Source organism: Hyaena hyaena, unplaced genomic scaffold, assembly GCF_003009895.1.
Source record: "Hyaena hyaena isolate Hyena2069 unplaced genomic scaffold, ASM300989v1 scaffold_584, whole genome shotgun sequence".
Lineage (NCBI taxonomy): Eukaryota > Metazoa > Chordata > Mammalia > Carnivora > Hyaenidae > Hyaena > Hyaena hyaena.
In genome coordinates, this window is record NW_024081205.1 from 412,508 (window position 1) to 435,731 (window position 23,224).

Genomic DNA, 23,224 nt, shown 5'->3' on the forward strand with positions numbered 1-23,224 from the left:
AGAAAAGCCAATTATGTCTCCTGCTTGTGAAAGTAATGGTCTTATGAAGAAGAGGTCATGTTGTACTCAGAGCCTGGCACTTTAGTGTGTGCTACGTGTGCTCTGCTGTTGTGTCTGGCTGCTCTATCCTTCAGATCAGTCACTGCAGAGGCTCTCCTTGCCTGCTGTGGGCAGTGTTTGGTCCCTGGCTTGAATGTGACAAGTTTTAACTAGGAGTGCTCTGGTCTGCTTGTGAAGTGAGATGTGTTACCATCTCCACTGGAAGTACTCCACTGGAACAACCTGCAAAACTCTGGTTGGGAGACATGGTATGGGCACAGGTTTGTGTTGGTCTTTTGAGGGAGGGGCCTGCCACAGTGAGACTGAAACATTCAGGACGGAGAAAGGCAGTTCCACTGGAGCAGGGAGGGTAGGGCTTAGTGTAAACAAATTACGCAGTCACTATGTTGCACTGCTTCCCATTGGTGGCTCTGTTTATGCTGAGGGGGAGGGAAATGACATCAGCTAGCTCCTTTATTCCTGGAGAGGTGTCTCTGTGAACACTGCCTCTTCAGAGAAGTGCTCTAAGAAAAGCAAATACTCTCCCCACTGTAGACCCTAGGCACTCTTCAGATCACTGTTTCCATGCTGTATGCCCCTGGACTGTTTGCCTGCCTTCCCTCCAGGAGCAATACAGTGTCTTCCAAGCTCTATCCCAGCCAAGCTCACTGACCTTTAAAACTCCAGGCTTTAAGCCACACTGGTTATAAGCACTCATGAAATTCAGCCTCTCTCATCTTCCAAGCCAATGACCTTGGGGGAATATTCCCCTCATGCATTCCCCTGCGTGTTCCTCTCTCTCACCCTTCTCTGCGGCCATAATTCCCTCCCTTCTGTGGCAGCCATGATCCATTTCTCCCCTAAACCATGCCTCTGCACTTTCTACCTTCTTCAATGTGTCTTCTTCTCTACCTTTACTTGTAGATTTTGTTTTGTCAGTCTTCAGGTCAGTTTCTGGGGTATTTAGGATGATTTGACAGTTATCTAATTGTGTTCGTGGGACAAGGTGAGCCTAGGGTCCTCCCAATCTGTCACCATCTCCTGTTGCCCTTAAAATGCAAATATTTTTAAAATATTAGACTTCTGAAAAAAATATATGTATTAGACTTTTGTTCTGTAACTTAGAAATTCAAAAGGAACACACATATTGAAAGAAGACATTATGTAATCTTTTACTTACTTATTTACTTATAGGGAGCACATCAGTGGGAAAGGGACAGAGAAGAGGGAGAGAGAGAATCCCACGCAGGCTCCATGCCCAGTGCTGGATCCCATGACCCTAACATTATGACTTGAGTTGATACCAAGAGTCGGATGTTCAAGTGACTGAGCCACCCAGGCATCCCAACATTATGTAATCTTTCAAGCTTTAAATTTCTTAACACCCATTATTAAGATTTTTCAGTTTTATAGTTTTTATTTTATTTTATCTGAAGGATTTTTCAATTTTAAAAGACAAGGTTCTTATAATAAACTAAAACAATAAAAACATCTAATTCTTGATGGGGACAGATAGGGACAGATTTTACACCAGCTTGAGCAGTGGGGAACAATAAAAGATTGTTCTCTGCAAATGGTGTGATTTCATCGAAGAACATGACAGATCCTTTATCTTAGTATAAATTAGTCAACCTATTCTGTGATGGCCATTACAGCAGCCTCCACACAAGTAAGTAAAAAACAGTGGACAAATTCAGGTTTTCTCCTTTGTCAGCCTCCCAACCTACCTGTTGCATCTTGTTTCTCAGCTCACTCTGTGGAGATGCTGGCATCTGACCCTAGTCAGAGCCCAGGCGACACCTCTGTTCTCACACTGCACATAATCTCTAGGCTTCCCTTACATCACGGTGCTCTGTGCCTGGCAACACAGGGGATGAAGGAGAAGCATCATACAAAACAGTGTTTTCAAAATGTTTTGACCACAACTCTCAGTTAGAAATGAAGTTATGCTGTGCATATATACTCATAAACAAGTTACACAGAATGATATTCACCCTATGTATGGTACATGCTCATCATTTCTCTTCTACTCTATTTCATTTTTTTAAATAGTTTATTGTCAAGTTGGTTTCCATATAACACCCAGTGCTATTTCACTTTTTTTTTTAAATGTTAGTTTTTATCTACTAAACAAACCGATTTCACAATCCATTACTAGGTCATGAACTATAGTTTAAAACAGTGGTGTATGACATGTTTTGAGACATGTAGTTATATTTCTTAAGTTAACCAATTTGGAATAGCAAAAATCTTTTTAAAAAATGTTTGTTTATTTTGGGGGGGTGCGGAGGAGAGAAAAGGAGAAAGAATCCTAGGCAGGCTCTGAGCTTTCAACACAGAGCCTGACATAGGACTCAATCTCATGAACCATGAGATCATGACCTGAGCTGAAATGAAATCAAGAGTTGGAAACTTAACTGACTGAGCCACCCAGGCACCCCTGGAATTATAAAATTCTAAGAAACAAATAACGTATTTCAGTAGTATGAAAAAAAAAATTCCCTGGCCCATATGTGAAGAGTGTAAAAATCACTGAAGGATAAAATAGGCGGACATGCAGTCACAGTCACTTGGAATGCAGATAAACACAGGGCAAAGTCTGTGAGGGAGCTCAAACAAAGAATGGAAGGAACTTACCGGAACTCAGCCAACCTACTCTGTGGCAATGGGAGACTCGACTATCAGGGCTATGAAACCATCACATTTTCCTTCTGCTAAATAAAATGATTAAAAGGGTTGGAAAGAGATTTCAATGTCAAATTTTATTTTCTATTAGAAGACAAGAGTAAATCAGCATTTCCTTTGAAAATCTGAGCACTGACTTTGGTCCTATCCAAAAGAGTTGACTTAGAATTAGAAGCAGGGTAGAAACAATTTCACTAAAACATTGTTCAATCTTCTTTGTTTTTCCCCCAAACAATAACCTGAATTTTATTAGCCAAGGAAGAGCAGCTTAAAGAGAAATAACAAACAAAAGAGACATCTTTAGACTCCTTAGGTACATCATAAATTTATAATTTAAGTATCATTTTTAAAAGGCCACTATCCATCAGTCCATTAAATGTACCAGTTTATATCACAGGCCCACTGTCAACTAAGTTAATGTCCATCGTCCTTTGGCTCAGGAGACCGTCCTCTGCATCCCATCTTGGTCTGAAATGGCATCAGAAAGGATGCTGTTCAGTGCTTTAAGGTTAACACCTTAAAGGTAAACATGGCTCTGGAGCCAGGTGCTTTCCTTCAAGAAAATTTCCCACCCGGCTATGAGGCTCTGCACATCTGCTCTGCTGCCCAGTGACATCCCTGCCATCAACAGCCACATGGAAGGAAGCAAAAGCCCGTGAACAGCTGATGTGCGGCAGTCTCTGAGGGGAACACATCCCAGTATAGTTGGGAATGGGCTCGGGAGCCTCTCTCCTGGTAGAGAACTTGTCGTCCGGCATTTAGGGGGTCCTCTGGGATTTGTGACAACTCCCAAGGTCTGTAGTTCAGAATGTGCTTTCAAGCAGACAGTGGCATCCACACCCGGTGGGACACACCTCCTGGGTCCGAAACCACTCCATCATGTGGCTGGTGTGGCCCCCATGACCGCAGGTCAGGCAGAAATTGGACGACCCACGCACGGCCACGTGGCAGATGGCACACTGGAATGTGAAGCCTTTGCAGATGGCACACTGCGTGCCACGGACCTCACTCCGACAGTGGCTGCAGTACACGCCAAACTCTGCGAATGGGTGGGGATGGCCAAAACAAGACACATAATAAGTTAGTTCTGCAGAAGGACAGGTAAGAACAATGTATTCGTCGGGGGAGTCTATGCGGATTCTATTACACCCGTGATGCTCCCTTTGCTTAAATAGCAGCTCTTCCACAATCTCACGAAGTCTGACAAAGAGAAGCTGCTGTCCCTGCAGGCTGGGTGCAGGTGGGCAGTGTGGCAGACGCCCGGCCGTCGGGGGCCTGGGGTGAAAAGCTACGCCTCAACCTCTCCTATGCCAATGGCTGCAGGGGCCTGGCTCATGGAGGTGGCCACTGATCATTTGTTGACAGAACTGAAAGATTTGGTGCCACCCAGCAACAGCTGATCAGTCTCAGTGTCTTCCCTACCTGCCCGCCAATGACCAAGTGGCACAAGAGGAGCTCAATCAGGGCACTGTGGTCAGGACCACCTGGCAGCCGGTGCCTGGCTTCCTGGAGGAGACTAATCCCATCACCGCACAGCCTTGTCTACCTCAGGCAGGACCCCGAGTGTGGGCGGCCGGTACAGAGGCCCGTACAGACCTCCCGTCTCCCAGGCCCGGCTGCCAGCGGCCGGCTTGGGAGCAAATCTTCCCACCGGCCGCACTCTCTGCCGGGACGATGCCCCCGGCGCCCGGCCCTGCCTGGAGCCTGCCACCCCTGCCAGCCTCTGGAGAAAAGGCCGCTTTGGTCGCGAGTCCTGAAGAGCAGTGGGGTGGAAGCGCAGGCCCGCACCCCATTACTGCCTCCAGACTGTCACCTTTCCCCTTGAGGAGATGCCGCCTGGCTTTTCCATCCTTGTTTCCTCTTCTCTGCTCTCACCTGCGGCATCCTGGACACACACGCTCCCCTCCCTGTTCCCTCAGGACTTCTGGTTCTCACTCTTCTTTCCACCCCAGTTCTTGGCACCATCCCTGATGCCTTCCAACCCCGCCCCCCCACCCCTCCCGACACCCCGCCCGCTGGCCAGTCATGTACAGCCTTCACCCTTGCTGGCGTCACCTTCCCCTGGGGCCAGCCTGAGTGACACGAACCAACTTCCTAACCACTTGTTCTCAAGTATCCCCAACTCTCCGTCCGGAACCGCCTGGCAGAACCTGCAGCCCGGGCGAGCCCCATCAGCGGCCGGCTCCACGCTGCCCGGAGCACTTGTGAGGGAAGGCCCGCCGTCAAGATGCCTTCCCACTAAATCGACAACAGACTCCCAGTGCGAGCTTCTCTGTCATTCCCCGCATGGCACTCCCTGCAGGCGCCCTGCTGCCCTCTCACCAACTGGCCTCCCCTCTGCCCTGAGAAGAGAGATGCCTTCATCTCCAGCCACCAAACCTCAAATCTCCCTACTTGTTCCTCTACTCCTTCCACTTCCTACAACAGAGGAAGGAGCCTTCCTTGCACTAGAGCCGGTCTGCCGCTTCGGATCGGCAGGTAGTCACAAAAATGTACCAATAAAGACACTGAGAATACATGGTAACTAAGGAAATATTTTATGACAGTCCTAGTGCAGGTCAATCCTTAAACACATGAGACTGGTTTGGTGATGGTGGTTAAAAACAGCCATGTCTTGTCCCGCAAAGTGTAACTTTTTATGTCAGGTAAGACTTGGGTTTATGTTCTGGTGAAAAGCCTAGTTAAGCTTAAATTTCTTAAATGTCCTTTAGTAGTTTTATTGGTTTGGTAAGATTCAACCTTTAAAAATTATGAGAATGTAAAAACTGCATGTTCAATATACTGAATTATTATATGTCTTTTTAAAAAGTTGTTTATGGGGTACCTGGGTGACTTAGTTGGTTAAGCGTCCAACTCTTGATTTTGGCTCAGGTCATGATCTCAATGTTTTGGGAATTTGAGCCCCACGTCAGGATCTGTGCTGACCCTGCAGAGCCTGCTTAGGATTTTCTCTCTCTCTCTCTCTCTCTCTCTGTCCCTCCCCTGCTTGCATGCTCTGTCTCTGTCAAAATAAATAAACTTAAAAAAATTATTAAAAAATTAAAAAGGGTTGTTCTTTGGCATTTGAGATAAGTGCATATGTAAACTTAATTATTCTCCATATCTATCTGGGTAAAATTATTAAAATGTCATCTCCCTGAAAAACTCAGTATGTCATTACCAACTGTGTTTCTCCATAGTGAGTCAGCTTAAGTGTAATTTCTAAAAATCCTTATTAGCTTTAAGACTTTGAACTAACGTTTCATTTAGTTAATTAATGAACCATTTGGGGGAGGGTGGATGTGAACAATTTCTAAGTGGATATAAATCCACAAAGACAGAAAATACAGAAGCACTAAGTCACTAAGTGTAATGTTAGTATTTCTCTCTTGCCTCTTAATTGTTATACATGATGGAATGACCATTAGCTGAGAAGGGCGTGCACACGCTGGGGCCATGCTGGTGCTTGTGCTGTCGCCACACTCAGAGATGCAAAGGGCTACCGCGTTTGTTTGAGATCACAAGGCTGTCGGGGTGTCTTACAGGAATACTGACAAACCCAGGGGTCTCCGGGAAGGAAGCGTACAGCCATAGGCACAGGCTCTGCAGGGAAAACTTGGCAAAGGTGAACGGGGCCATTCTTGGTTCTTAAGAGACAAACTAATAAGGACAATAAAAATACGCCTGGCACATAAATGATCGAATCACACATTACGATCAAATTCCAAGGCTTTACGGAACCTTCAGGCAGAAGCCAGCTCCGGAGGCTTAGTGTCCTATGGCCCTGCGTACAGAAGAGTTATGTGATTAACATCAATTACACAAGTGTAAATAAAACCAGCCAAATAAATAAGACATTAAATTAATAAACTGAAGCAGAATATCGCTGAACAAAATTGAGGTGAGCAGATTCACGCCTCTGGGGCAGGATTTGGGAGGCGGGGCTGAGAAAGCAAACACCTCGTTCTACCACCACTGTGACCAAGCTCCACACGCCACAGTGGAAAACAAAATAAAAAACCATCCTGTGAGGGCGATGGCTTTTACAAGAATACTCTGTCTAGCAGTATTCCTTCAAAATAAATGAAGCCTTGACCCCTTTCTATAAATCTAACCCTCGAAATGAAAACTATTCCTAAAATTTGCTGCTGATATGGGATGACCCTTACGGATGTGATAAGCCCAAGAGAAAACGACTAGTTTTCCAGCAATTAGGAGACCAACTATATGTAGCCCTGGTGACCTTGTAGTATTTTTCTCTCAATATCTGCTGTTGCTACATCTGAACAGTCTGATTCTTCCAAATAATAAAGATGAAAATATTTCATGCTTTTGTCTGTGAGTCTGCTTTCATAATTCCTCCCCTTCGAAATCTTGCAGTGCTCTTTGTAAAAGTATTAGGACGTATTATTCATTCTTTAAGATCACTGAAGTCTTCATGAGTTCCTGTTTAACTTCTCCAATTGGATTACAGGTTTCTTGATGCCCCCCGCCCCCCGCCCCAATCACCCCCTGAACTTCCTGGTATGGCCAAAAGAACCTGGCAGGATGCTTCCCACTGAGGGCGTCAGTAAGAGTGCAATATACCAGTTACCTGTCTCTGTGATTCACACAGATTTTCCTGAAAACTAATTCTAAAAGACAAATTGCTCTAGGCCTGCAATTACTCTCTCTGATATACTCTCATGCATTTAGATGCTCTGAAAAACGTATTACCCAAATAGCATTTTGCATCTTTGCCATTTCTTCAAGGACATACATCAAAATAATCCATATTAAAATAATCCTTGTTATTCAATATGCAGATCTAGGTATTACTCTGGTTTGTTTTTTAAGGTTTTAAGTAATTTTGACACCCAACATGGGGCTCGAACTCACAACCCTGAGATCAAGATTCATATGCTACACTGACTGAGCCAGCCAGGTGCACCCTGCTTTTTTTTTTTCTTTCTTTTTAAATATTTATTTATTCTTGAGAGAGAGCGAGAGCGAGCAGTGGAGAGGCAGAGAGAGGGAGATGCAGAATTGGAAGCAGACTCCAGGCTCTGAGCTGTCAGCACAGAGCCCGACGCAGGGCTCGAACCCACCAACCATGAGTTTATGACCTGAGCTGAAGTCGGACACTTAACCGACTGAGCCACCCAGGTGTCCCCGTTTGGGTTTTATAGTTAAAACTATATACACACAACTTAAAGAGACAAATAATGCTACACGTCTTATTAACAAAACCAGCATTCCTTTCCACCTCCCTTGCCCCTTACTCTCTGGAGAAAATCCTTCCAACTCACTTAACTTTGTCTTTTGTTTCTACCTTCCTATCCTCAAATACCACATTTATGAAGCTAATTCTTAATTTCCACACTGAAACATTATCTCAACTTTTACATGGAAGCTTCCCCCACTCCCCAGTACCCCCAACCACCCATATACCCCATCTCACCATGTCCCCCAATCCTCCATATACCCCGTCCCATCATGTCCCCCAATCATCCACATACTCTGTCCCACCATATCCCCCAATCACCCACACACCCCGTCCCACCATGTCCCCCCAACCACCCACACTACCCTGTCCCACCATCTGCCTAGGTGAACAGGAATCAAGCCGAGCCACAGACCATGGTGACGTTTCCTTCCTCGCACATGTGTTTTTTCTTAGAGTTAGTAACCATCTTGTTGTTTTCCTTTGCTTAGTTTGCTTAGTATAATTCACCTGTGAACCCTCTCAAATACCTGAATCTCTATAAATACACTGGGCACTGAAATGCACGAGATATTTGTCTAACCTTCTCTTCTTGGAGACAACGCTCCAGAAGCTCCAAACTAGATGGCTCTATCTCTGGGTTGGCCGGACATATGGATCTCCCTTTACCATCATCCAACTCCCTGCTTTCCTGGACTGAACCCCCTTCTGGGAGAGGCTGAAGGTTTACTTTCACACGTGACTGATTATTTGGGTGTAGAATTCCAGGTCAGAAACCATTTTCTGGAGCATTCTGAAGGCACCAAAGCACTGTCCTCTCCTTTCCAGTATCTAGTTCACTGCTCCTGAGAAGTGGGGTGCCACCCATTTTCCTTAACCCCCTGGATGTGGCCAGCTTTCTCTCTCTGGAAGCTCCCAGGGTATTCTCTTTATCCGGGTCTTTCTTCATTCACTACACTAGGTGTTTGGTGGGCCCCTTCAATCTGGAAGGGTGTCTGCCTTCTCTGGAGAACAAAAATTTCTGATTTTCTGTTGTGCTAGAGGAAGGGTGCTAACCCGCTCGGCAAACTAGGAGCAGGGGTCTGGAGACCCTAAAAAAGCCATTAAACAATATTGTGCTTAGTCTCACCTTCATGCCACTTCCAGAGGTACTGGGTGTAACCAAATCCTGAGCCATCAGTAGGGCGGGGGTTTCTGTCACATGTGTTACTGTTTTTCCACCTGTCAGTTCAGGCTCTGTTAAATCTGTTACCACTAACCTATCTGCCTCCCTGGCCCCAAATGCTATTGCCAACACTGTTCTCCTTGCATGGTTTATGCCTTTTCAGGAAAGCTCTGGATAGATGCTTTGGGGTGTCTGGGGGAAAGAGAAAATCAATGCATGTTCAGATACCCTCTCTGGCGGTCTTCCACGTCACCCTTTAAAACCTTTCCCTTAGCTCCTTTCAGATCACAATCTTGCTTTTCCTCAAAATTCACTAATGTCTCATGCTAAGTGTGTTTCTGGTTCTTCCTCTAGACCCCAGTGCAAGCACTGGTTTCTCTCATGGCACTAAGTGGGTGGGCACTTGATCTCCCTGTATACTTCCTCCCCACTACCAGGCCTCCCCACTCCCCATCCCCAAGCCCAGGGCAATGTACCCATATCACAGCTTCAGTACAGCCTACGTGATGGAGGTTCCCAAACTCCTAGTTCTAGCTCCAGGCTCCTCTTTGAGTTCCAGACTCACACCTGGCCCTCTATGGGACCATACAGTCTGGCATCTCATACACATCTCCACCTGTCCCAAACAGGGCTCGTAATTTTTTTCCCAGTCTCTTAGATCTTAGAATTTGGCACCACCACCTACCCAGTTGTTCGAGCTGAGAACCCAGGAATTATCTAATAAGCTCTGTCTCTTCCTACAATCCCATATCCAACGTGTTAACATATTATGTTAAGTCTACCTCTAAAATGTACTTTTAATCCACACCCCCCCCCACCTCCACTGATACCACTGGAGACTAGGCTGTAGATCTCCCTTTGACTATCCTATCAGTCTTCAAACTTTTACCCCCACCCTCTTCCAATCCTTTCTTTTTTTTAAAATTTTTTTAAACGTTTATTTATTTTTGAAGGAAAGAGAGAGAAACAGAGCATGAGCTGGGGAGGGGCAGAGAGAGGGAGACACAGAATCCAAAGCAAGCTCCAGCCTCTGAGCTTCAGCACAGAGCCCAACATGGGGCTCGAACTCATGAGCTGTGAGAGCATGACCTGAGACGAAGTCAGACACCCGACCAACTGAGCCACCCAGGCGCCCCTCCAATCCTTTCTTCAAATTAATATCCAGTGATTCTTCTAAAATAGAAACCAGAGCATGTCACTTACCTCTTACTACACTGGAAGCTTACCACTGGACTCAGAGGACAAGCCCAATGCTGTACTGTGACTTAAAGTCCCTAACTGTCCTACGATCTGATCTGGTAGCCCTCTTCTTGATCACTATGTTCCAGCCCGTCTTCCTTCACTTATTTAATGTCTGCTGCTCTCTGCACGGATGGCCTCTTCTCGCCCCTCAGACCTCAGCCCCGTAGAAAGGCCTTCCCAGTTCACCGCAGCACATCCCCTAAAATTCTCCCTCCCTGCAGCAACATCCTTTTGTCTGCTCATAAACACTGATCACCACTTATAACTTTAATTTTTCTCCCCGCTAGTCTGTGAAGTCCATGAGGGAAGGAATGTGCTAGCGGTGTGCCTAACAGATGCTCAATACGTAACAGGGGATATATGAATAAGTTCCTCTCCTTCAATCAGTATGTGAGTCCTGCCTACAGAACTACTTCTATTTAGAATAGAAATTTACTCTTTTCATCAAAGGCAAGGGTTTTCAGAAGGTTAAAATAGACTCAGAATGCTTCAGAAATGTCTGCTCGTGAGAAGCTAAAACACTTCATCCCAAGTCTTACTTTATAGACAAACTAAAGTATGGGACCTTTCAAATAGGAAAAGAAAGAAATTCATATTCACCGATCCCTTTGTGAGGATCAGGAGGACAGGAGACAAACTTCAGCACCTCAGCTCGTTTCTCTCTCAGCCCCCAGCGATAGAGGATTTCTCCATAGCATTTCTTAAAGTCATCAAATTGCTGCGTATTGGCAGGGTCCAGAAGCCTGGGAAAAACTCAAAAGATTTCCTGTCAGTTCCTTTAAGAAAAAACAAGCTCGATACCAAATGAACTCAATATGCCTTCCTTAAACCAAGAGTCCTAATTTTGGAGAATCTAAGCGTTATGAAATTGCAGCTCTCGCCCAGGAAGGTCGTTACCTTTTATTTTTATCATGCTGGTCACGTTCTCGCTCACGAGGATCACTGTAGGTAAGACTCCCAAAGCGGATTTCTTCTGGAGAAGACTCTCCCCAAGGTGAAGACACATGTTCTACCTCCCTTCCCGCTGAAGAAAATCAAATGGGAGGGAAAAAGGGAAATCAGAGAAGGCACAGAAAGTACCTGAAAACCCTCATAATGCAGAGTGCATCCAATTTAGTCCCTGGAAGATGCTGAGAAATATAACTGTTCAGAACTCCTGAGCCTTCCCTTTTGTCTGGGTATTTACTGTTCAGGTAACCGGATAATTGAGTTCACACAGAATGTTCAAGTAACAAATGATGGTACAGTAATAGGGAACACTGGATAAAGCTGTCATCATTCATAAAGACTTTGTAAACAACATGAGAAGATGCTCATAATCCAATTAAAAATGACACACACAGACATAGACTGGGAAAAAATGTTCTGGAATGTGAACAGACACTGCTCCCAGGTGGAGGTTCAGTGATGAGGATTTTCTTCTCTAATACTTTTTGTTTTTCTTCACTAGGCATGTATTACTTTTATAATCCAGAAAATTAAGATAATTTTTATTTATTTATTTAAATAGGCTTCATGCCCAGCATGGAGCACAATGCAGGGCTGGAACTCACAACCCTGAAATCAAGACCTGAACTGAGATGAAGCCCTGAACTGAGATCAAGAGTCGGGCGCTTAATCGACCGAGCCACCCAGGTGCCCTCAAGAAAATTAAGATGATTTTTAAAAAGAAATTTCAAATATCTGGAAATCACAAATACACTTATTCATTAAATAGACCTTTATGGGCAGCCAGAATCAGGCTCATCTTTATTTCTCCACATTGAAAGTGGTGCGTGGGAAGACGCGGGTAACAGGAAGCGGCAGATGACTGGGGCAGGCCACAGGGGTGGGGAGGGCATGAAGGAGAGAGGATGAGGGTTGAGTTTATGGGGTGAACGCAAAGAAGTCCCACTGTCAGTTTGTCAAAGTTGTAAGTTGAAAAGCAACACAGCCATACCAGAAACTGGCCTGTTCAAACATGAAAGCCCAGGCCTTGCTGACTACAGCATCCCCATCATAGGAAATGTGAAGAGAAATGAGGAGCAAGGAAAATGTGGAGCATATCCATCAACTGACGTTTATACACTAAAGACTCACACACGGCTTTCAGAGCGCTAGAAATCCAGCATGGCCAAGTCGACGCCATACCAACCTATGTTCCAGCCACCAGTGTTGAGCCCTGGGTCTGACATGCTTGAGCAGGAGCCCGAGGAAGTAAAGCTAGGCTGAAGGACAGAGAAGAGAGGCATCAGAACCTGCTGCCCTGTGAATGCCTCCCTCTTGGAGAGGTCACACATAGAGCTGCATGCTTACATATCGGCTGTGGGACACCACGAGGTTAGAGGGCCGGGTGGGAAAGGGTCCGAAGGGGTTTGGTATTCCCTGGGGCCGAGACTGGGCTTCAAACACGCTGCACAGCATGGCCAGTGTCTGGACGTCCCGGAGTCGGCAGTAATGAGCCAACCTGGAGGAAGATGACAGAAAAAAAGTCAAGAGAGGAGATGGAGGAAGGGTGACTGTCACAGTTTGTGGCAGGTTGTTGCACTGGGGTGGAAGGGAGGACTCTTAATTGTGCCTCATAAGCCCCTGTCAGGAACCAGGCTTTTCTACAGACCCAGCTGGTTGATTAGTCTGGCTAAATTTATTTTGGAATAGAATGTATCCGAGTATTACAAATGACCCAGGTAACTCATATGAAAGCTTCTGGTTGGCATCCAGGCATGGCTCAGACTTGAATGTAGCTTCTCCAAAGACTAAGTGGATTAAACTAACATCTGAATGGGGCCATGCATGTGCTCTTCCCCAACTCCAAGAAGACTCCCACTGCTTTCTGGAGGTCTTCTACACCCTTCACTCACGGAACCTAAAGCTGCATGAGGGTGCTCAGAACACCATACCACCACTACTGCGTGGCGAGCTGGCAAATGACTCGAAGGTGGAATTATGAACACGAGCTATTAAATAAGAACAACACGGAATATTTTTACCTTTTAGGTACTCACATCCTCTCTGCTCCTCTGAGGACCACTATGTTAGGATGTGAGGTAGGGATCGGAGCGTCTTGGCCTTTGTGATGGAATGACATTGATACTTTCCTACCAAGTAATGTCTAACATTTCTTCAGGTGTTTTAACTCTATCTTATTTGAGCCTTATGCGACGTGGACAGAACAACTGTCATCATCCCTGCATGACCATGAGCCAACTGAAACTTGAGCACAGGTCTCAGGTCTGGCCTCAACAGTAAGTACAGAAATCCTCTGCCTGGAATTAGAGCTTCTCTGTCTTTCTATCCAGACCCTGGACTCACTGTAATGAAGGTTCAAGTGGTTTTATCTGGTAAATCACTTTGCACATTGTACTTCCAGCTTGCCACATCCCGGTGCCACAAACCAAATGCAGATTCAGTGTTTCCATAAATTTCCTTATAAGGGTGAAAACGTTGTTGCCCTTGGAAAATGGGATTTTGGAAAATGCCAATGTGGAATTTGAGGATCTGCTCTTGGGGGCAAAACTCTACAGCACCCAAGATATTTACCATCTCAAGAGTTCAAATTCCTGTGTTCAGACTGATGTTACCTATACGCTAAAGCATAAATCTCTAAAGGACACAAGAGTCTCAAATCTTTGTTGTAAATGACAAAAACTGTATAGTTCCTTCTGTTGTAGGAAGTTAGTTCTGCACAGAAATTATTACAGCAGTAACGGGAAAGATCACACTTCTTCCCCCTGTTCCTCTGACCTCTTCGATGGTAACACTGAAGGTGTTTATAGACCTAAAATTTACATCACTCGTTTTCCTCCCTTTTAGCTCTCTGAACCTACAAGGACTCCAGCAGCTGTCGCCCGAATGGATGTCGAGCCCAGGGCGTTTCCAAATCTGGGTCAGACTTTGGTCCAAGGCAAAGATCTGTAGCAACTGTAGCCAGCGACCAAACCTGGACAGATCAAAGAGAAGCATTCACAGTCAGACTGGGGAACAGGACCAGGAAGCATGAAAGAACCCCACCTCTCCTAAAGCCTGGCTGCTCTGAGGGCAAAAAAAACTGGAAATATCAGGCCCCATTCCAGACATAGTGACTCAAAATTTGCATTTTAACAAGATGCTCAGGTGACTATAATGCTCAGAAACACTAGTCTTAAAAACTTCTATTAAGCAGGAGCACCTGGGTGGCCCAGTCGGTTAAGTGTCAGACACTTGATTTCGGCTCAGGTTGTGATCTCACGGTTTGTGAGTATTCCTGAGTGTTTGTGAGTTTGAGCCCTTCATTGGGCTCAGTGCTGCCAGCTTGGAGCCTGCTTGGGATTCTGTCTCCCTCTCTCTCTGCCCCTCCCCCACTCATACACCAGCATGTGCACACGTGTGCACTCTCTCTCAAAAATAAACAAATAAATATAAAAAAACACTTTCATTAAGCAAACTTCAGAGGAATGACACCGTGTATTAACTTCAATGGGCTGTCTATTTAACCACTAACTCATGTGACTTCTGCTGCTGTTTAATCAGTGGGGAGGCAGACAGGGGGAAGAAAAGAATTCTGTATCACACTGCAGGTCTGTCCTTTGCCCGAAAAGCAGGAAGCTGTGTTGCTTTCATTACAAAAGTTTCAGCGTACTCACAAAGCTAAAGGAAAATAGGCCAGGACAAAATAGACTTGGTTTTCTTTTTGTTGACATCAAATCTGAGGAACATCTCCAAACCTGAAATCTCATAGGGCTTGGGGTCATCAAGCCGAAACGAATGTCCACTGAAGTGCCTATCAAATCCAAGATTTAGCACACTCTTAATATTAAGAGCCTCCTTCCCTCCATACCTTCAAAAAAGGAATACTACTTTTGGGAAATCTTTTATAGTAGCAATACATCACTGCACGACCACTAACTGGAAAACACTGTACTAGACTCTGTGAGAAACCCGAAAAGAAGGAAATTTAGACTTTCATCAAAGAATCTATAAGAGGAAAGAATAAACCAATAAAAATACTGAAAAACAGGTAGAAAAATACATTAGATATGTAATAAGGCAATTAAATGACCCCTTTCACGAAGAGGGTGCTGGAGGTGAAGAAAGAAGGCCTTACCCCCTCAAGCCGAAGCCAAAGCAAAGGCTTTGAAGGCCAAGAAAGCAGTGCTAAAAGGTGTCTATGGTCATAAAAAAAAAAAAAAAAAAAGATCCACACATCACCTACATTCGGACGGCCCAAGACACTGTCTCCAAAGGCAGCCCAAATATCCTCGAAAGAGCACCCCCAGGAGAAACCGGCTTGAGCTCTACGGCATCATAAAGTCCCCTGACTGCTGAGCCAGCCAGGAAGAAAACTGAAGACAACACCACACTGGTGTTCATTGTGGATGTCAAGGCCAACAGGTACCAGATCAAACAGGCTGTGAAGAAGCTCTACAACACTGACGTGGCCAAGGTCAATACTCTGATCAGGCCCAATGGATAGAAAAAGGCATATGTTTAGCTGGCTCCTGACTTTGATGCTTTGGATGCTGCCAACAAAACTGGGATCATCTAAACTCAGTCCAGCTGGTAAATCTCAATCTAAATGTTTTCACCAAAATAAACAAACAAACAAATAATAAATTAAATGGCACCAGTGTACTTAATACACACAAGTACTGATTCAGACAAGAAACTTGAGGGGCAACTGGGTGGCTCAGTTGGTTGAGCATCCGACTTGGCTCACGTCATGATCTCAGAGTTCGTGAGTTCGAGCCCCACAGCAGGCTCGCTACTGTCAGCACATGCTCTCTCTCTCAAAAATAAACATTAAAAAAAAAAGACAAGAAACTTGAGGTTCGCTTTCATCTCTGTAACCAAGGACCCACCTGAACCGTTGCTGGGAGAAGTTAATGTCTTTGTGGGATTGGATGGAATGTTTACTACTCTGGCTGACAATTTAGGCATGTTACTGCCTCACTTTTAATATATATTTTCTACACAGCTTCAACAGGAATAGGTGACACTTGGGTTTATTTCTGCAACTCTTTGCACAATAGTAGACACATCATCGTGTGCATAAAAAAGAACAAAAACCATCCTTCAAGCATCTGCACCGATGCCACTTCCATCCCATTACAAGAACTGTGCCATCAATGGAGATGATAACTGTGGGACAGAGTAGTGACCGTCCCATATATTGGATATTTGTCATCTAGCTTATATAGGTACGGGAGTTTTAGGTACATGACCTTACTCCCTTCTCGCTGCGACTAGACTCAGGACTACTTCAGAGTCGAGGAAAGTGAGGCTCAGAAAGATTAGGTATCTGGGCCAGATCGCACAACAAAATAGTGAGAGCCTAGGTTTAAACTTGGGTCTGTCTGAACCCAAGGTCAGAAGAGCCTGACCTTCCAAATCAACTCACACAGAAAAATACTGAAAACTTCAACAAAATAAAACAAAACAAAAACACCTTAGGAAGTAACTTGTCCACAGAGAATGATCTTGCAGGACACAAACCGTGGGCCTACCTCAGGGTTGGCAATTGCCAACCTCACCAACCCTAGGCGGTCATTCACCTTCTGGTTTTCACCATACAAAGACACACAGAGGCTGAGCCAGTCTGAAATACTTTGCTCAGGGCTATACCACTAGGGAGTGGAGTTGGACCTTCACCTCCCGGGATAAATTCCCCACCGTTTCTACTACTTTGTTTTCCTTTCCTCGTGTGCACAGACCCTGAGGTGGCTGAGTCCTTAGAGAAGCAGATTCAATCCAGAACCTTCAACCTCATCTTCGAGAGTTTGGGATGGAGGCCTGACAGTGTTTATGAGAAGACAAAAGGAAATCTTAAAGGATTTTTTAATCAGATAAAAATCACGGGAAGGCCTTGGTTCTGGGCCACCAGAAAAGCTGAGGGAAACACTGAGCTGAGAGGGGACTACCGGCTGCCCAGGCCTGGGTGGGGAAGAGAAGACTAACAGGAGCAGCCAAGCAGGTGGTCTAAGTGTTCTAGTTCTTTGTTTGCCCCAATTTTTTTCTTTAATGTTTGTTTATTTTTGACAGAGAGAGACAGTGGGGGAGGGGCAGAGAGAATGACAGAGGATCCGAAGTGGGCTCTGTGCTGACAGCAAGAGCCTGATATGGGGCTTGAACTCGTGAAACCATGAGATCTTGACCTGAGCTGAAGTTGGATGCTTAACTGACTGAGCCGCCCGGGCACCCCTGCAGCAATGTTCTCAAACTGTTGTGACGTGGTTGCAAACCCGTGAATATACCAAAAGCCACTGAATGGTACATGCATGATATAAGGCTGTATCTCGATAAAGCTATTTAAAAAATAGGAGCAGCTCACTTTAACATCCTGCTAGGATGAAGGAGATTAACTTTTTTGCTAGCTGACATCATATTTTATTTTACATCATATTTTAAAACAGAACACGTTTCCACCTAAAGGAATGCTGTGGAAAACTTTTTACGAAACAAAGCATTTTTTAAAGTATAAAAACCCCAACACGGAATTGAGGGTGCAAACGGCAAAGGCACAGATACACAATTATAGGGGTGTGCCTATCACCATCGTACCAGAGCAGGAAAGAAATGTAATAAAAAATTCTCAGTCTCTGAGCTGTAGGATCTTCCCAATTAAGCGCTAATGAAAAAAACCCAAAGGATTCGGAAAGCTGCTCTTGCCTCACTGCTGGTCAAAGAAAATGGGAGAGGAATTGCAAAATAGACGAGGCCTCGCTTAAAATGTCACTCAACCACAACCACCCAGGGACAACCACCTGCTCAAAAGGGAAAACCTGGACCGCTGTCAGAAGGGTGCCCAGTACCTGGACGAGATCCTTTCTTCCCACGAGCAAGGCGGAAGTGGCATTCTTCTGACATGTTTCTTGAATATCATTCACATTCAATCTGAAATATTACAAAAGAAGGTTTTTTCTAGTCTTACTTCCTAAACCAATTACCCATGGTTGAACAGATGGACTAAAAGCTGCCTCTTTAGTTGTCACCCACAATGTCTTATCCATGTTGGCCTTAAGCTTCTCCCTTGCGACAGGATATGGAGAAAAAGCTTACCTACAGCTCATAGGAGGCTGTGAGTTCGTGCGTGGGGAAGGTGAAACTGTTCACCTCTCTAAAGACAGGAAAGGAGGCTAGCTTCAAATGTCAATTTGGCAACCAGCTTTTCTGTGGATTTCCCCAGGCGTGAGGGTTGAATAAAAATGGATTTAAATAAGTACAACACTGTGGTTTCTACCACAAGAGCGGTGTGCTGTGTATATATTACAAAATAAACACTTTTTGTTATGTGTTCAAGTTCAAGAAACAGGGAGGCCACAGGCCAGTCTCCATATGCCTGCCACTAGCCTCCCAACTCCCTTCAACCAAAATGGCTCTGCTTTTAACTGTCTTACATAATGGCACGGAAAGCAGAATTCTGAGGCTATTCCTAAGATTTCAGCCCCTTGCTCTACACGCCTTATATAATATCTTCTGCCTTTAATTGTGGGTGATACCAGTGAATATTGATGGGCCAGCACACCCAAGATTAGGTTATTAATCAGTCCACCTTGAATTTGTCAAAAGGTGGATTATCTTAAGTGGGCCTGACCTAATCAGGCGAGACCTTAGAAAGAAGGTGAAGCGTCAGAGAAACACTTCTACTGGTCTCAAAGAAGATGAAAATCATCAAGTTCTATGGCCTCAAGGAACTAAATTCTGCTAACCACCTGAATGAGCTTGGAAGAGGACTCTGAGAAATGGGTAAGACCCCACCTGGCCCCCTCCATGATTTCAGCCTGGCAAGATCTGAGCAAGGACCTAGCTAGGCCATGCCAAGACTCCTGACCCATGGAAACTGAAACAAGTAAGTGTATGTTGTTTTAAACCGTTAAGTTTCTGGTACTTTGTTACACAGCAATAGAAAGCTCGTACACTGGTCTAAAGCTGCTTTTGAAGAAAGGGTTCCAAGACTTAAGCCCACAAACACAACTTTGATTATGAGGACTGTGTAATAAGCAGGGTGCACTTACATGTACAGTTCTCCCAGTGACTTGTGAACAGGAAGAAGGCATGCGGTGTCCTGGATGATAACCTTCCCAGCAGCCTTGATGGGTCGATTGCCGGAGTCCGATCCCTCACGTTTGCTTTTCCATCTCCTGGATTTCTGGGGGAGATGATGAGATATAACTATGGGGACTTGAACGAATGGAAACCTACGGTTGCAGAGCACATCAGAGTTGGATCATTGGTTATTTGCAGAGACCCTGCATTACCTCATGCCCACAATTACATGAATCAGCATCTGTAGGAAGTAAAAGGATGGCAAAGGGCATTGAGCTCTTGGTTCAAAATCCTAACAGGAAAATAAGCACCCTACTGCAATGCTACATACATTCTGCAGGTGTCCAAAACCAGACACCTTGAATCCAGAGAAGAAGAGGAAGAGGAAGAAGAAGAGGAAAAGGAAGAAGGGGAGGAGGAGGAGAGAACAGCAGGTAAATAAGTTAGTAGAGACGACAAAAATGTGGGGGAAGAGCAACTTTCAAGGTTGGGATCAGTCTTAGGTTCAAAGTTCTTGCTTGAAACTAACCAAAGCTTTCTTCTTCTCAGACAGCTTTAACAGGATTTGTTGGGAATTTAATTTACACACAGCGGTGTGGGCTCTGCAAACCTTAATCTGTGGCAGGCAGGCAGAGAAACTTAGCAGTTCAGGAGGATTACCAGGTTTTTCCTAGCAGACTTGAATTACTTAAAAGTGATCATTTTAGAATGTCAAAAATAGCTGAACAGAGGGACCTGGGTAATGGACGTGGAAGATCATGACCAACTGTCCTATCTCCCTGGGGCCTCACCTACAAAGGAGGGAAATGAGAGATGTCTTGGAAAGGAAGAATTATCAGTGTAGCCCCATCTGGTATATTCAAAATGACATCCAGCCAAGGGAGCAATATTTTATTTTATTGCTGGAAATTTTAAAAGGGGGCCACCAGAGCGACTCAACTCAGGGGGGAAGTGACATACTTATTAATGAACAAAGTTGCTAGTGAAAGGGCCAGCAAACTTGAGTCAGAAAACCAAGGTGTGCTGGTCTCATTACAGCATGTGCTGGCTCGTCGTGACCCTGGGTGAGCCACTCACTGGCTGTGAATTTTGTCTCATGTCACTCTCTGTGCTCACTGGTAACTGTCTCCAGATGAGCTCTGTTCCAATCTTGCAAGTTTAATATGGGCACAATGAAAAGGTGAGAGTACAAACTGAAAACGTGCAATTAAAAAGTCTGCAGTGATTATGACCCTATATAAGCCCTCAGGAATTTAGATTAGATCATTACTTAGATTACTTACAAATAACTCATTTTCCACAAGTGATTTTTATACAATCACTCGTCCATTCATTAGTCATGGTCTGCATTTAGTCGCTTCTGACCAGTGATGATCCATCTCATCCCCAAAGGTGCCCAATGCATGTAACTTCCTATCAGCTCAGTACGTGTGTGGAACCTACTAGATCCAGGACACCTGGACTTGGTTCATGGCAGGTAAATGGAGTTTAGCTGAAGTCTCTGAATTATTTATCATAATTGGTAAATACACATGCTACATTATCAATTTGGAACCTTAACCTATTTGATCTTAAGAAGTATTTTAGTTACCATATATTCTTTATTCATAAACATCATTATTATCCATACAAGAGGAAGCTCATTGACTACTGCATGGCAGCCCTTTGGCTTTCCACTAGTCCTGGCTTTTTTCTAAAGAATTATGTATAGGGGTGCCTGGGTGGATCAGTCGGTTAAGCGTCCCACTTCAGCTCAGGTTATGATCTCACGGTTCGTGGGTTCGAGCCCCGTGTCGGGCTCTGTGCTGACAGCTAGCTCAGAGCCTGGAGGCTGCTTCGGATTCTGCGTCTCCCTCTCTCTCTGACCCTCCATTGCTTGCTCTCTCTCTCTCTCTAAGAAAAAAAGAAAAAGAAAAAAAAAGAATTATGTATAAACTCACGAAAACACTAGTCTTCTAGCCACAAATAACCTGACGTGGATGCAGGTAAGGGGAGAATGTGCTAAAGATCAAACAACATGTCAGAATGGGCTGGAGCCAGGCAGTGTTAACCAACAATAGACGGAGGTCATCACACATGCGTGAGATACTCTGACGTGACAGGTTTTAGGCAGGTTAACTTCATGTACATCTACAGGGCAGTGACGGGAACAGCACGGTGTGGTTAACTGGAACAGGGAGGGTGTAAGTACACAAACTTTTTCATCCAGGTTTCCAGGAGTTTAAAAATCCCAGGAAACAGCAGCTGAGTAGGTCTCACCCAATTGGTCATCTTGGATGAGATTCAGGGGACTGGATTAAAAATGTAGGAAAGAAACAAAAGAAAAGATCTACAGTAAGAAGATTGCACCTGGAACGGAAAATGATCGGTCTCACTGGCTTTCTGGGTTAGGCGGGAGGCTTCTCAAGCACTGTTCCAGGCAGACACTCTGGCTCCTTATTGCAAAGAGAAAACGAGCAGCACTTGGACTTGGACAGTTGAGCACTTCACGGTAGCGCCATGTAACTACATGGTGGGAACTAAAGGCGGCCTCGTGAGGGATGGGGCCTACTAGCTTACAGATCATGCTGAAAGCCACACTTTCTGTGTTTTTAAGCAAACCTAATGAAAGAAAAATATTAAGGTTTGTGTGCCGAAAGTGGTTCCTCTGCATACAGACTAGCTCATTTAAACATGTTTTTCCTAGTGGACTTGAATTATTTCTGAGTGATCACTTTAGAATGTCAAAAATACTTGAGCACAGGGACCTGGATAGTGGACGGGGAAAATCACGACCAACTGTCCTATTTTCCCCACAGCCTTATCTCCAAATGACTACTGGGGAGCCAGTATATGGGAAATGAGATGCCCTCGATACAGTCCAAGCATGTAAATATTTGGCTTAGAATTTAAAGATCTGTCTATTATTATGAACATTAGCTGCTGCTCTGGGCCATTCACCCTCTGTGAGTGTGGGGATCACACAGCTCTCTTGAAAGAGCGGGCACTGCCTCCATCTCATAAACAAGGATGTGAGTCCTACTTGAGGCCACTAAGAGATGAGATTTGAACATATAGGCTGTTGGGCTGCTAAGCCCGTACCTATTAACTTGTTTTTAGTGCATGATTTTGGATTAAAATGGGGGGGGGGGGAGTGGCCCTAGGACTAAGCTACCTGTTAATATGTAAACAGTTTGGTCTATTTTTAAATGGAATCATTTCTGCATATAAGGAGATCAACATCTGATCGCAGTGAGGCCTACCTGACACACCAGCCTCTACAATTAGGCCTCATTTCACTTCTCTGCCAAGTACCATGAGCACATTCCGCTGAGCCACAGCAGCGTGAGCACTGGCAGAGGTTTGGGGCGGCCAAAGCCACTGGCTTCACGTGGGGCACACCGGGCTCAGACTCAGATGCTGAATTTCAGGCCAGGCTCAAGACCCTCAGCCTTACTCTGTTTAGTCTCCTTTCGGGATGTGTTACGGGCAGGCACATTCAGAGAGAAGAGAACTGAGTCCAAAGAGATGCTTTGGGAATCTTGCCCCTGCCCATCTGTCATCCCTGGTTACAGAGATTGGTAGAAACAAACCCATGGGTGCCATCAATAAGCATTGGAAGAAAATGGAAAGACAGTGGGCTTGGACCACTGGCTGCAATTATCCTTCAATGAATTATGGAAACCACAGTCTGTATTTCCTGGGACTTCTTTGTCTACTTCTGGAGACACCAGGCTTCTAGGTGTTTCTCTGATGTACAAACGATGTTCTGTGGAAACTCATGGAGCTGCCTTTGAGCCTGTAACAGAAGGAGGTTCGCCACCACTGGATCACCCTCACCAAGGGTGACCAGCACCTAGCTGCCACCAAGAATCAAACTGTAAAGCCTTTATGGGGCAGCGCTATTCCGTCACTGAATCCAGCAAGGAATA

At 45.0% G+C, this 23,224-nt stretch overlaps 1 protein-coding gene and 1 pseudogene across 4 annotated transcripts in view; one reads left to right on the top strand and one right to left on the bottom strand.

The window, feature by feature from the left end:
* Window positions 1-2,782: 2,782 nt before the first annotated feature.
* The window catches only part of WDR59 (WD repeat domain 59), an 89,295-nt gene continuing 68,853 nt past the window's right edge, over window positions 2,783-23,224 (bottom strand). For 3 of the 4 annotated variants that reach the window (XM_039256451.1, XM_039256450.1, XM_039256449.1), the window contains 8 exons: window positions 19,283-19,416; window positions 18,080-18,161; window positions 14,120-14,232; window positions 12,609-12,759; window positions 12,448-12,520; window positions 11,211-11,337; window positions 10,914-11,056; window positions 2,783-3,763 (listed from right to left, as the gene is read on the bottom strand). In XM_039256451.1, coding sequence (XP_039112382.1) covers window positions 3,528-3,763; window positions 10,914-11,056; window positions 11,211-11,337; window positions 12,448-12,520; window positions 12,609-12,759; window positions 14,120-14,232; window positions 18,080-18,161; window positions 19,283-19,416 — 1,059 coding nt within the window. In that variant the 3' untranslated portion in view covers window positions 2,783-3,527. Of the gene's footprint in view, window positions 3,764-10,913; window positions 11,090-11,210; window positions 11,338-12,447; window positions 12,521-12,608; window positions 12,760-14,119; window positions 14,233-18,079; window positions 18,162-19,282; window positions 19,417-23,224 lie in introns of those variants that run through there. The other variant, XM_039256453.1, reaches the window with a different exon arrangement.
* LOC120248186 lies at window positions 14,398-15,816 on the top strand (annotated as a pseudogene).